At 41.4% G+C, this 14,173-nt stretch overlaps 1 protein-coding gene across 2 annotated transcripts in view; it reads left to right on the forward strand.

The window, feature by feature from the left end:
- The window catches only part of LOC122563617 (transcription elongation factor A protein 3), a 28,724-nt gene extending 15,764 nt beyond the window's left edge, over nucleotides 1–12,960 (forward strand). Inside the window, exons 7-13 of one of the 2 annotated variants that reach the window (XM_043717578.2) lie at nucleotides 2,286–2,366; nucleotides 5,392–5,543; nucleotides 6,874–6,930; nucleotides 8,322–8,476; nucleotides 9,104–9,250; nucleotides 9,557–9,628; nucleotides 10,731–12,960. In XM_043717578.2, the coding sequence (XP_043573513.2) occupies nucleotides 2,286–2,366; nucleotides 5,392–5,543; nucleotides 6,874–6,930; nucleotides 8,322–8,476; nucleotides 9,104–9,250; nucleotides 9,557–9,628; nucleotides 10,731–10,739 (673 nt within the window). In that variant the 3' untranslated portion in view covers nucleotides 10,740–12,960. The remainder of the gene's footprint in view (nucleotides 1–2,285; nucleotides 2,367–5,391; nucleotides 5,544–6,873; nucleotides 6,931–8,321; nucleotides 8,477–9,103; nucleotides 9,251–9,556; nucleotides 9,629–10,730) is intronic. The other variant, XM_043717580.2, reaches the window with a different exon arrangement.
- The last annotated feature ends 1,213 nt before the right edge of the window (nucleotides 12,961–14,173 follow it).

The raw sequence follows: 14,173 nt of genomic DNA on the forward strand, positions 1-14,173 counted from the left end.
ATCATCTTGTACTGAGTGCAATTAGACGAAAGGTACAGCCACAAGGTTACAAACCAACTCCTATATTGCTTTACGCAGACTTTAACAGAACTGAACCAGAACATACCACTGTACAATGAACAGAATACATTGCCAATGAAGACCATGGCTGTGGCAATCCTTGCTTGTTGCATATTATTGCCAAGTGCCAGTCTTGAACATACAAACTACAGGAATAAGTTGAATATTTTATAGATGATTCTAGGTTATTGCAAGAAATGTTGTTTACTTAAATACGCCCCAGTGAATGGTAAATATTGTATCTTGGTAAGTACATAATTTAAATTGCCAACCAGCTGCAAATCTAAAGGGAAATGTGTATTTGTGTTATCCTTTCTTGGGACCATGAATGTTTACAGTGAAGAAAGATGCATTTTGTCTGTGTAGTCTCCATTCCAGAGCAAGCCAGCCAAATGCAGAGGAGATTCACTGGAATGATGCTGGGGATGAGATCCTTCAGTGGAGTGGGGCTGATTCCACTCCTCCTCCTTGGGAGCAGAAATGGTTAAGGAGAGATCTTATACACTGGTTCAGATCAAATAGAATTTTAAAAGAGTAACTGTTTCCATTGGCAGGTTTGTCAATGGGCACAGATTTAAACTGAGAGAGTCAGAGACAAGACGAGTTTTGTTTTATGATCTGGAAATTATTGCTTTATGCCTCCCTCCCACTCTTGCTCTGAAGCTGTCTGTCCATATGCAGCACGGCCTGTGCAACATTTCAGGCTTGGACCAAACAAGTGTCAGCCAATGACCACCTCCACTAAAGTGGCACTACCATCACTGAATCCCCTACTATTCATACCTTGCAGGTTACCATTGCTCAGATACTGAACATGAAACATAGAAAATAGGCCATTCAGCTGTTTGAGCTTACACTGCCATTCACTATGATTCTTGATGATCAGCCAACTTAACACCCTGTTCCCAATTTCTCCCTGTGCCCTGTGATCCCTTTAGACCTCAGCACTGAACCAACTATATAAATACTCTGGTTAAAAGTGCAGCTAAGAACCTAGAAACTTTAAAGTGTGTAATTTGCCTCCTGACTTCCCAAAATTTGCCCATTATGTGTAAAGGGAGTGCGATGGAATACTCTCACCTTGCTGGATGAGTATTCCTCTGATAATACTCAAGAAGGTTTGATAATGCCAACACAAAATGGGCGGCACAGTGGCACAGTGGTTAGCAGTGCTGCCTCACAGCGCCAGAGACCTGGGTTCAATTCCCGCCTCAGGCGACTGACTGTGTGGAGTTTGCACATTCTCCCCGTGTCTGCGTGGGTTTCCTCCGGGTGCTCCGGTTTCCTCCCACAGTCCAAAGATGTGCAGGTCAGGTGAATTGGCCATGCTAAATTGCCCGTAGTGTTAGGTAAGGGGTAAATGTAGGGGTATGGGTGGGTTGCGCATCGGCGGGTCGGTATGGACTTGTTGGGCTGAAGAACCTGTTTCCACACTGTAAGTAATCTAATCTAATCTAATCTAAAAACAACTTACTTGGCTAGTATCCCAACAACCACTTCAAACATTCACAACTGCCAGGGGCAGCAATGTGTACCATCGAGGAGATACACAGTGACAACTCACTGAGGGTCCTCTGTCCTTCTGTATCACCAATACTTAGAAGGACAAGGTGAGCCGACACATTTGAGCACTTTCAGCTGCAAGTTCCTCTTCAACCACCGTACTATCCTGACCTAGAACAATATCACTGTCTCAAAACCCTGGGACTCATCACTGATGGGATTAGCTTCATGACATGGACTGCAGTGGTTCAAGGCCAGTTCCCATCACCAGCTTCTGCAGAGCAATTAGGGATGGTGAATGAATGCTGATCTAGCTTTAATGCCTATATCCTGTTGATGAATTAAACAAAAAACTGCATACACTCTATCTTCCTGTGAATAAAATATGTACTCCCTTTTTGTGGAAACAATGGCTATTGCCTCAAGCATTTCCCTTGGCAAAATAATCTGTTCTCCAACAATACTCTGAATAAAGAAATATCTTGCAGGTTAGCTTATTCTGAGGGACAGTAGTAAATAGAGAACTCCCAATCACTGAGATCCTAACCTAGACAAAATTGTTTCCTCCTATTTGTCCAATACTTATTTTTTTTTAAAAGATCCCATTTTCACTGGCCCCTGCTCTAGTGGCAGTCTGTCCTGGTGGTGTGTTATCTGTGGTATCTTGTGATGTACACTAGCTAAAATTAAACAGCCAGTATACCCTTCATTCTGTGTTGTAGGAAGGATTCATACAACAGCAAATCATCAACAGTGACCTCGCCAGCTCGAAGAACTTCAGTGGATAGTTCGAAAGAAGAAAGGTTAACTATCTGTGCTAGACTTCTTTAAAATTCAAAATCCAACTGGGACCACAATGCAGGATAGCTGGAAAGAAAGCCAAATAGAACACAAAGTGAATCTGAATAATGGTTCAGTGGTTAAAAGCTTCAGTTTCGACAGACTCAAAGAGGAAAGACTGAGAGAAGAAAAGATTTTAATTCCTGGGAAAATATTTGAGAGTACAATTCCATGTAGTGGATCTTAATTTCAAAGTATTTGGGATGTAGTGAGCAGCAGTTCTGATCAGACATTGGTTTGGCCGCATTTAGAATACTGTGTACAGTTCTGGTCGCCACATTACCAAAAGGATGTGGACGCTTTGGAGAGGGTGCAGAGAAGGTTTACAAGGATGTTGCCTGTTATGGAAGGTGCTAGCTATGAAGAAAGGTTGAGTAGGTTAGGTTTATTTTCATTAGAAAAAAGGAGATTGATGGGGGACCTGATTGAGGTTTATAAAATCATGAAGGGTATAGACAGGGTGGATAGAGACAAGCTTTTTCCCAGGGTGCAGGATTCAATAATAAGAAGTCATGCTTTCAAGGTGAGAGGTGGAAAGTTTAAGGGGATACACGCGGCAAGTACTTCACACAGAGGGTGGTGGGCGTTTGGAACACGTTGCCAGCAGAGGTGGTAGAGGCAGGCATAGTAGATTCATTTAAGATGCGTCTGGATAAATGCATGAGTAGGTGAGGAGTAGAGGGATACAGATATTTAGGAATTGACCGACAGGTTCAGACAGTACATTTGATTCGGCTCAGGCTTGGAGGGCTGAAGAGCCTGTTCCTGGGCTGTAAATTTTCCTTGTTCTTTGTTTTTCTTTGTTCTTGATGATTTTGGTCACATCTTCATGTAATAGCATAGGAGAATGGTCTTGTTACTCATTTCCTCAGTTGTGGGCCATGTGCTAATTCCCAGTTGCTGCCTTGTGTTCCCATTCTGGACCTGGCCGAAGCTTACCTTTGTTCATTTCTGATCTTTCATTGTTGACTCACTGCCTCTAGTCTCATGGAAACATAGGGTAGAGCTTTATATCTCCCTAGGAGTAGGCTTTCAGGTGAGTGGGTTTGAGGTGGGACATATAAAATTGGGTGCTAAGGATTGAGACAGTGCCGTGTCTGTACCTACTTTTACTAACAGTGAGAAAGGCTTCAGACAATCTGCTTACCCTTGAGACAGTTAAGGTCTTTTAAGTTGTACCTGGGAAGCATTTTGTAAGCTACGAATGGGGGTCCATCCTCTTCAGCACCTTGTGCCTCAAGCCACAATACACCTGCCCCCTCACCAGCTCCAAATCTGCTTCCAGCTCTTCAATGCCCTCCTAAAGGTGGCTGTCCCAGAGTGGTCCCTGCCTTCCCTGCCCCCATACAAACTTATCTTTGGGATTTGGTTGCATGACTCCTCAGCAAGGGGACTGCATGCTGTTCCAGAATTGGCCACTGCTGCTCCCAGTGGTGCTACTGAGATTAGGCTGCAGCCGGTAGACGTCTGAGACAAGATTGCCTCCCGAGTGGGAGTAGACTTCTTGCTCTGAGCTAATTAATAGCCCGATGGCTATAAAATTACTTTGGACTGACCCATCCAAGTGGGCTGGGACCATGTAAAAACTAGCCCTTGGGTTAAGAACAGATCATTCAGCTCAAAGGCCCTGTTTCATTTACTTTGATCATGGTCATTCATGTTGATTTCATTTGTCCCCTGGGCTCCTTCAACCTTACTGTTCGTTAAAACAGGATTCAATCAATTTCAGTTTTGAAATCTTCAGTTGACCCCAGCTTAACAGCTTTTTAGGGGAAAAACTTCCAGATGTTCATTACTGTCTGTAAATTTAATGTTTTTTTGTAGAATATAAGTGTCACTAGGTAGCATTTATTCTGCATCCCTAATTACTCTTCTAGAGTCCCTCAATAAAATTATAGAGTCATAGAGATGTACAGCATGGAAACAGACCCTTCGGTCCAACCTGTCCATGCCGGCCAGATATCCCAATGCAATCAAGTCCCACCTGCCAGCACCCGGCCCATATCCCTCCAAACCCTTCCTATTTATATATCCATCCAAATGCCATTTAAATGTTGAAATTGTACCAGCCTCCACCACTTCCTCTGGCAGTTCATTCCATACACATACCACCCTCTGCGTGAAAATGTTGCCCTTTAGGTCCCTTTTATATCTTTCCCCTCTCACCCTAAACCTATGCCCTCTAGTTCTGGACTGCCCCACCCCAGAGAAACGACTTTGTCTATTTATCCTATCCATGCCCCTCATAATTTTGTCAACCTCTATAAGGTCACCCCTCAGCCTCCGATGCTCTAGGGACAACAGTCCCAGCCTGTTCAGCCTCTCCCTACAGCTCAAATCCCCAACGCTGGCAACATCCTTATAAATCTTATCTGAACCCTTTCAAGTTTCACAACATCTTTCCGATAGGAAGGAGACCAGAATTGCATGCATTATTCCAACAGTGGCCTAACCAATGTCCTGTACAGCCGCAACATGACCTCCCAACCCCTGTACTCAATACTCTACCAATAAAGGAAAGCATACCAAATGCCTCCTTCACTATCCTATCTACCTGCAACTCCACTTTGAAGGAGCTATGAACCTGCACTCCAAATCTATTTACCGATCCAATCCTTTAATCATTAGCCGTGACGACAATGCCATAAAGTGTCAAGGAACGATAGTTAGATCTCTCCTGTTGGAGATGGGCATCACTTGCCACTTGACAAGCCAAACCTGGATATTGTCCAGGTCTTACTGCATTTGGACATAGACTGCTTCAGTTTCTGAGGTGTCGCAAATGGTCTGTTAAATCAAGCTCTTGGAGAGGGGAGGTGGGCTTTCACATTTACTGGACCCCTTGTTCTTTTGGGTTGCCCTCTATGTACCCTGTTGATCACAGAAATAAAGACATTTTGGGATTCTTGGGGATTTACTGTAACTTGCACGTCCAGCTTCATCTTTCAGAGATTTGCTCTTATGATGCTTTTTCTACCTGTTTTACAGTGGTGTTGGCAGCAAGGGAAAGATGGAATCACCTTCCACACCTACTAGCCCTACCTTCTCCACACCAACTATCCTCCCTCCTTTCTTGTCAACTGGGGAGTCCATCCGTGACAAATGTATAGAGATGTTAATAGCAGCTTTGAAGACTGATGGTGAGATACCTTTTCCATGTTAAATTGTTATTTTTGTTCTAAACATGTGCTGGTCAGTGCCAGTAGATAGCAGTGTGTAGAGTGGGTGATGAGTGTAAAAGCTCAAGGATATCTTGACAATTTTGAGTTGAACAAGAAAACAAAGCAGAACAAATTCACTTTGAAATTTCTTGAAATTAAAACGATGAATTTTCTTCATTTCTTGACATTCAAAGAGTTTCATGATTAAGGAATGAAAAAAAAGGAATTTATTTCAGACAATTTATGTCAATTCTGAGTCAAATGGGACTTGAATGCAGACTTTCTGACCCAGAGATGAGACACTACCACTGAGCCACAAAAACTCTGAACTTGTAAATGCCTAACCTAGACAAAATTTCTTCCTCCAATTTGTCCAATAGACATCTCAAAATGATTTTATAGACAATTATGTATGTTCAAAGTGTCATCACAATTGTATCAAAGGAAATGCAATGCCAGTTTATGCAAACGATAGTCCCACAATGTCAGCAGCATGATAATTACTAGCTAATCCAAACAATGATGCTAATTGAAGGAAAAAGCTTGACTAGAACACCACGGAGAACCTGCTTTTATATAGTGCTTTTCCACAACAAGTTTCAAAAGGCTATGACTTAATGTCGGATCTGAACAATATCTTCTCCAACAGTGCAACACTCCTTCTGTACTGTTCTGGCAGTACCAACCTAGGCTTTGGGCTCATGTCTCTGGTGTGAGATTTGACTCTTGGTTAGGGGTATTAGTAAAATAAGTCAGAGCCAACTTCTAATTGGATGCCAAAAGACTTTCTGTCACTTAAAACTTTCTTCAATTAGCTCACTTATGGTAGTAACTTGTTTGGAACTGAGATGGGTTGGAAAAGAATGATAATTGAAAAGAAATGGGTGAAGTTATCAATACTGCTGGTGGAGTAGACTAGTATCACCTGTGGCAATCGTACTGTTGTGTTGAGGTAATATTTTATGTGGTTAGACATCTTGCCTTGAACATGTTAACTCAACTTTCAATCAAAATAGCAATATAATCTTGTTGCCACATGCTCTCATCTCAGCATAATTTTATATATTATTTATAGTTCAATTGACTCACCACCATCTGTAATATGTGCAGTAAATGCTGGGCTTTGGAATGAATTGTAGGGGAGTTTCCAAACTCCCTGTCATGTTTAACAGGGTGGGAAATCCTGGATGTGCATCTTCCCCACAGGCACTCCCTATGAATTTCATTCCAAGCTGGCAATACTGGATCGTGCATCATCCTGTGACTTTCTACTTGGAATGTTGGAATAATTTGCTGCTTATTTCCACAGATGATTACAAGGACTATGGTGTGAACTGTGACAAGATGGGTGCTGAAATTGAAGACTATATCCTTTTGAATTAGACGGCACAGAAACTAAGGTGTGAAGGTGTCCCAAAATCAAAAAAAGAGTGAAAGAAAAAAAAGTACACCGTTCCTTTCATAACTACACATCTCAAAGCCCTTTATAACCAATGAACTATATTCAGAGTGTTATCTCTGTTGTCATGTAAGAAATGTTGTGCATAGCATTTAAGTAATCAGCATTGAGATAATGTGTTGGCTGGGAGATCACTCTTAGTCAGAATATCAGGAGGAACTCCCTACCCTCCTTAATGGAATTTTTTATGCACACCTGAGAGCATACAAAGATCTTACAATCTCTGACTGTTACAGAGCTGCCTCAGTACAGCACTGGGAGTATTAGCAAAGGCTTTTTTGTTGAAGTCCCAAAGAGTTCAGAATTGAATCTATAACTGTTTGATTAGATTAGATTCCCTACAGTGTGGAAACAGGCCCTTCAGCCCAATCAGTCCACATTGATCGTCCGAAGAGTAACCCACCCAGATCTATTTCCCTCTGATTAATGCACCTCACAATATGGGCAATTTAGCATGGCCAATTCACCTGACCTGCACATCTTTGGACTGTGGGAGGAAACCGGAGCACCCGGAGGAAACCTGCACAGACCTAGGGAGAATGTGCAAACTCCACACAGACAATTGCCTGAGGCTGGAATCAAACCTGGGACCCTGGTGCTGTGAGGAAGCAGTGCTAACCACTGAGCCACCATGCCACCTAAGAAGTGTGACTGTGCGGCCCTGAGTTGGGGGACATGGTAGTGTTGTATCAGTGGACTCGTAATCAGGAAGCACAACTCATGTCCTGAGGATGAGTTCAAATTCCGCCACTGCAGCTAGTGGAATTTTAATTGAATTAATAAAACCTGGCCAATAAAGGTGGTCCTAATAACTGCGACCATGACAATTGTTGTCAGTTGTCTTTAAGAATACATGTGGGTCTGTAATATCCTTCAGGTAAAGAAATCTGCCATCCTTATCTAGTCTGACCTACATGTGAGTCTATGCTCAGAACAATGTGGTTTACTCTTAACTGCCTTTTGAAGTCTGTTCAAGATCAATTAGGGATTGGTAACAAATACTGGTCATACAAGTGATACCCAGATCCCACGAAGAAGAATAAAAACATCATTTGGTGCAGCAGTGGCTCTTTAGAAGAATGAGCACAATTAATCACATTCCTCTGCCTTCTCACTCCAGCCCTGTAGATTCCTTCCCCTGAAGAACTTAAGTTCCCTTTTTTTTGAATGTTGCTAATACATTAACCTTCACCAACCTTTCACGCAGCGTGTTTTACTCCTGATGCTGGAAGATTTTTGTTTATTTTCTCTTGTCAGCTCCATTTCATTTGCCCTTCTGTTTTTCTGAACCATTTCACATATCTACCAGGAGTTTCAGAAAACAGACATGAAATACAAAAACCGTGTTCGAAGCAGAATAAGTAACCTGAAGGACCCAAAGAACCCTAACCTGAGAAAGAATGTGTTGGCTGGTGCGATTGACTTGTTCCATCTGGCAAAGATGACTGCAGAGGTGAGATGGCTTCTTGGTGCATGGTAACACCTGTGAGTGAAGAGATGAAAAGAGAGACTAATATCTTATGGGATTAGCCCAGTTGCAGTACCGCCTCCAGCCAACTTGCATTCACTGTATTGATCAGGAGCCGGACACTTGGGTAAGGGATTGAAGTGCTTCAGCTGCGCGTGGAACTGCTCTGTGGTGGGAGCACCAATCTTGTAGAAGAGGGGAGGAGAGCTGACAAAGGGAAGCTTATTAATACTTACTCAGTGTTATTGTATTGTACAGCTAATTGTACAACTACCACACTCTAAAGTGGTTCTGCTTGCATGTACAAAGTTTGGATCAAATAGAGATGGCACTATATTATGATTTTCTTAGTGGAAGGCAACACTTCCTCCATTTTTCTCTGAAAATCAAATTTTCTGTGAAGTCTTTAGAGTTGAATCTGACCTCTGTTGACTTTAACTCAAGATTAAAGTCGTAGGTTTCAATTTAATTGGGCTGTTTGCTCATAGAAACCAGCTGAGGTGAAGACGCAAGCCAATTTGTCTTTTTTTAACGTGGGTTATTTATGGAGTTTTGACATTCCATTAACTGGACTGTCATTCGTGAGACTATCATTTACTCTTGTCTTCACAGGAGATGGCCAGTGATGAGTTGAAGGAGCTTCGCAATGTGATAACCAAAGAAGCTATCAGGGAACATCAAATGGCAAAGACGGGTGGAACTCAGTCTAATCTTTTTCAATGTGGAAAATGCAAGAAGAAAAATTGTACCTATAACCAGGTAGATGGACATTATTGTCAGAAGGCCAGTACAAAAATTCTTAATGTTCTAGATGTGTGATACATTTTACTCAAATTTCCTCATGCTATGCCATTATGTCCAACCTTAATAATACTTTACTACTTCTCGCTGATTAATATTTCATCAACTGAATGAGGCTACATGTCATATTTTGATCCATGGAACACAGATTTGAGAATCAGTTTTAGGGCTCCACACAATCATTTATACTTATGATAATAAATTGAACCTATGTTATTATCATACACCGACCAAAGGCTAATTTGTTTTTAATTGACACCATAGGTCCAGACCCGTAGTGCTGATGAACCAATGACCACGTTCGTCCTGTGTAATGAATGCGGAAACCGCTGGAAGGTATGTCTTACTATTCCTTCATTCTTTACATTTTGTTTTATTTCTTCCTTCCTTCCTTCCTTCTTTCTCTCTTTGACAACCTCCAACCTCTATCCTTCCCTCCCCTTCACAAGTAGACAAGGTGGACTTTGGTCCCATTTTTCATGTGTGTTGGGTGAGATAACAGTGTGGGTTTTGGCTTATTATTCAACTGTGAAGACTCTTACAAGTCTGATTCATTTCTCAAAATCATAGGCATACACTTTCCAGCAGAAGTCATTGGGTAAGAGTCTTGGACAATACTTCCCACTCCACTCCAATGTTGCTGGAGGCATCTGCCTTCTCTTTCCATCATTTTGATCTTGCCTCTCAAGGATGCTGTCCCAAACTGGGTTATAATTTCAGGAATGCTGGCAACATTGTTACCACAATAGACTGACCATTTTTAGTGTGTATGGACAAATACTTCCATGATGTACATTCCACAGGACAGACTAAATCTGTTTTCATCCAATGTCTCTTCAAGCACCCATTACCAGATAAGAAACTCTGTAACTACTTTTTCCACCATTCACTGGCATTGGGCACTGATGCCAGTTATAGCTAATTTACTACCATCCCAGTTGGGATTAGTAAACACTGGCCATCAAATGTTCAGATTTTCCTAGTCTGTAACTATTCCCAATAATGTGTAGAGATAATAGACTGGAACATGTCACTTGGTTATTACTACAGACTCAAGATTAGAGTGGTGTTGAAAAAGCCTACAGGTCAGGCAGCATCAAAGGAGCAGGAAAATCGACGTTTTGGGCAAAAGCCCTTCATCATTCTTGCCCAAAATGTTGATTTTCCTGTCCTTGGATGCTGCCTGACCTGCTGTGCTTTTCCAGCACCACTCTAATCTTGACTGTAATCTCCAGCATCTGCAGTACCCAATTCTGCCTATTACTACAGACTGATAATGTTGATTAAAACATTTAGGCTTGGCCTTGTTTTGGTAGATTGTTGTCAAAGATTTGATATGTCACTGCTGTGCCGTACCATTGGCAAAGGGCCATTGCTGTTTAATGAGTGTATAGTAAATAATACCTCCTCAAGATTTTTGTTTTACCACTTATTTCAGTTCTGCTGATCGAACAGGACACAAACATTTTCACGACCATTTGAATTACGGCCTTCTGTGAGGAGAGAAAAACGTGTAATTCAATAAGGCCAGAGACTCTTGCTGGGCTCCTTTATCCTTTACGTCAGACAATGGAAGAGCAATTTGATTCTTCAACATTAATCTTCAAGAACTGAATGACTTCTGTAGCTTTTGCATGTTGTAGCTTTCCTGTTGTGTAAATTGCATTGCAAGGAAACTGACTTCTGTTCCTGGTGATCACTGTGAATTTATTCAAATCATTTGCAAATCAAATTTTGTGGCATTCTTCAAATTTCTAGAAACCATTTTTGAGATTTATGTTCTTGATGCAGGAAAATTAAGCTGGTGTCCAAAGGGTTAATTTTGTTGTAGGAACTAAGTTTATAGGCAGGATATTTCTCACTTAATTTTATTTTAGAGATTGCAAAACTAGGTTTTGATTTCACATTGAAGTAAAGTAGTTTGATTTTCATTTAGAATTATTTGGAACCAACTCTCCTTAGAATAATGAGTAATGAGAAACTAATTCCACACTGGCAGGAGAGTCCCACCTGAACCTGAAAGCCTGGTCGCTGCCATTACGCCTTAAAAATCTGTTCTTTTGATTTTTTTGTTGCTGATTTGTTTTGTTCTTTTTCAGAAAATTGCTCTATCCCTTGCCTTGCCTTCAAATATTCCACTCCCATCCCCTTCCAAATGTTTCTTCCTTTTGCAGAGAGCTGCTTCATGCGATACAATTGTCCTTCAATATCTCACGGAAGCAGCCACTCTTCAGGGGCGATACCCGTGGAGCTGTTTGGTTGGGAGGGTTTCATCAGCCTGATTCTTGCCTGGTGACTGCACGTGTGCACAATTGGAGTCAATGAAAACCCTTGACTGTGTAGCCAGGCTGTGATTTGCTAAGAGTGGCCAACTCTGGTTAGATATATAGACCACCTGGCCATTGCACCCAAACCATCACCATTGAGAATGGTAAACGTTTCTGATATCACTGCGTTCTGTTTTCCACAGCCAAGTGCAGTGTAAGTGTCCGCTTGGTTACTCGATTGGCTGATTCTTCACTGTCAGGGAAATAGTCTTTCTCTTCCCATCATCTAATCTTTTTATAACTAGGAACAAAATTTTAATGAAGCACTTTTTAAAAAAAAAAGTCAATATTGTCACTGTGATTTTTTTTTTCTCCCGATGTTTCTTGCAGCATTTATCTGAATTGTGATCTTTAATTCTCAGAGACTCCAGGATTATCTTCCGAGATGGGCAACCCTACTCCACATGCTAAAAGAATATTAATATCCCCACCTGTAGCGAGATTGGTGACAGAGGCATTTAATCAGATAGGGCGGGGCGAAACACCCTGTACTTCCCACCTCCCCACCTCCCCACTTCCACTTGGATTAAGTCTGTGTAGGAAGTCTTGTGGATTCCTCCCCTGCTACCAGTCAAGGGCCTTAAGTAGGTAATTGGTACAGTTATAATGGTACTGCTGGTATTAGCCCAGTAAGGGATTGTTTCCAGACTCCCAAGCTGGGATCCTTCATTCAAAGCCACTGTGTTGCTGACCTGGCATTGGATGGCCCTCTTGAGAGTCTGTCCTTTGCTCCTTTTTGCTGCTGTCCTCCCTCCAATCCCCACCCTGACCACTCTCCTGTGATTCAGTGGTGACGCAAGGTCCCAGATGGGTGTCATACCAGCAGTAGCCATTACCTCTGGTTGGCACTGTGAATGAATGGATCTATCAATCTTTGATTGGCTGGCTGCTGTCAGTCAGATGGAGTTTTGCCCAGGGTTCTCAGTTCCAGGGGAAGGCCAGTTGTCATCTATGTCCCTGTCTTTCTCATGATGCATTGGGTCTTCTTAATGAAGAGACAGTGCGGGTTACTTGCTGATACTCCAGCAGGTGGTCAAGTCCTCCATCTATCCCATTTAAACATTGACATATGACCTGTGTTTTAGTTTGTGTGAAGTATTTCCTGTTGATATTTGAATTTAAATGTGTGCTTTCTTTTTTTTTAAGCTATTCTTTAAGGCTGGCTTGCTGCTCTGCTGAAAATGAAATATTTAATATTTAAATTGTCACTTTTTCTTCCCCTGCTTCAGACCAGATGCTGGCATTAGAATTCAGTGAACTCAAGTAACTGGTAATTGCACTCAAATTTCTTTAGAAACATGAGTGTCAATCAATGATTAAATTAAACTTTTTTCATTTTAAGCAATGGTTGTTCCAGTTTCTTTCATAAGCAGCGTGAGATTCCAAGGTCGTGGGTCTGAGAGGGTTCAAGGATTCAAAATTGAATTCACAGGATTATGGCAAATTCACAACGAAGATGTAGTTCCTTTGGCCTAGGTTGGCCTTTGTTACATTTCACACAAACATTTTTGCATTCTACCTCATCTATCAGTATATTTTATGTTCCTGTATTTGTTGTGTGTTTATTTAGCTGTCTCTTAACTGCATCTATAACATTTATCTCAATTACTCCCTGTCGTTAGGGAGTTCAACATTCACAAGGCTCACTACAAACAAAGTTGATGAAATTTGCTGCTTGGACTGTATGGGTAGCAGGAGGAAGAGGAAGTAATGTTTGCTCTACTATTGGTTCCCAAGATGAGGAAGTTATTCAATCTAGTGCACTTTTAAAATAAACGTTTCACTCTGTCTAATATCCATCCTTAATGAAGGATATCAAACTGTCTAAAGTTAACTACAAGTGGAGCCATTGTCCTTTTGGACTATGTGCATGTATTGTTTGGTATTAAATGCCTCCTGAAAGATTCTCACTATTGCTTTATCCCTATAGATGCTGCCACATCTGTTAAGTTTTCTCAACATTTTTTTCCCTCTGATTTCCAGCATCTGCAGTTCTTTGGTTTGTTTGTTGAATGTTACAATATAGGGACTTCAGGTCTTTACAATTGGGTGAATCAACACCAATAGCTTGCATTCCAGTGCTGCCTTTAAACTAGTAAAATGGTCCAAATCAGGAATAAGATTTGTTACTGAATCATATAAGGAGATATTAAACAGGTGACTTCAAGGTTTAGACAATTGCCATGACTGGGTGCAATGATTAAAATCAGGAAAGCACAGGAGACCAGCATTTGAGGACTGCAGAGATCTCAATGCTGTAGGATGGAGGAAGTTATGGTGATATAGTAATGGTGAAGCCATGGTGGGATTTGAAAACACAGATGCTGGTGTTGTGGTTGGCAGCTAACAAATCTCAGTCCAGAATATGGGAATTTAAATATTGGCTAAAACCATTAGAAACAGGCTTTGGTTTAAACATTTCATTCACAATGCCAACATTTGAACAATGCAGTGCTCCCTTGAGCAATACTGGTTTGTCAGTCCAGATACATTGCAGGCTGAGGTGAATCTATGACCTTATAATTCTGAAGGTTAATGTTAAGTCAAGCTGATC

This window comes from Chiloscyllium plagiosum, unplaced genomic scaffold (genome assembly GCF_037043375.1).
Source record: "Chiloscyllium plagiosum isolate Xiang-an unplaced genomic scaffold, Cpla_swu_hap1 HiC_scaffold_30, whole genome shotgun sequence".
NCBI classification, from domain to species: Eukaryota; Metazoa; Chordata; class Chondrichthyes; order Orectolobiformes; family Hemiscylliidae; genus Chiloscyllium; species Chiloscyllium plagiosum.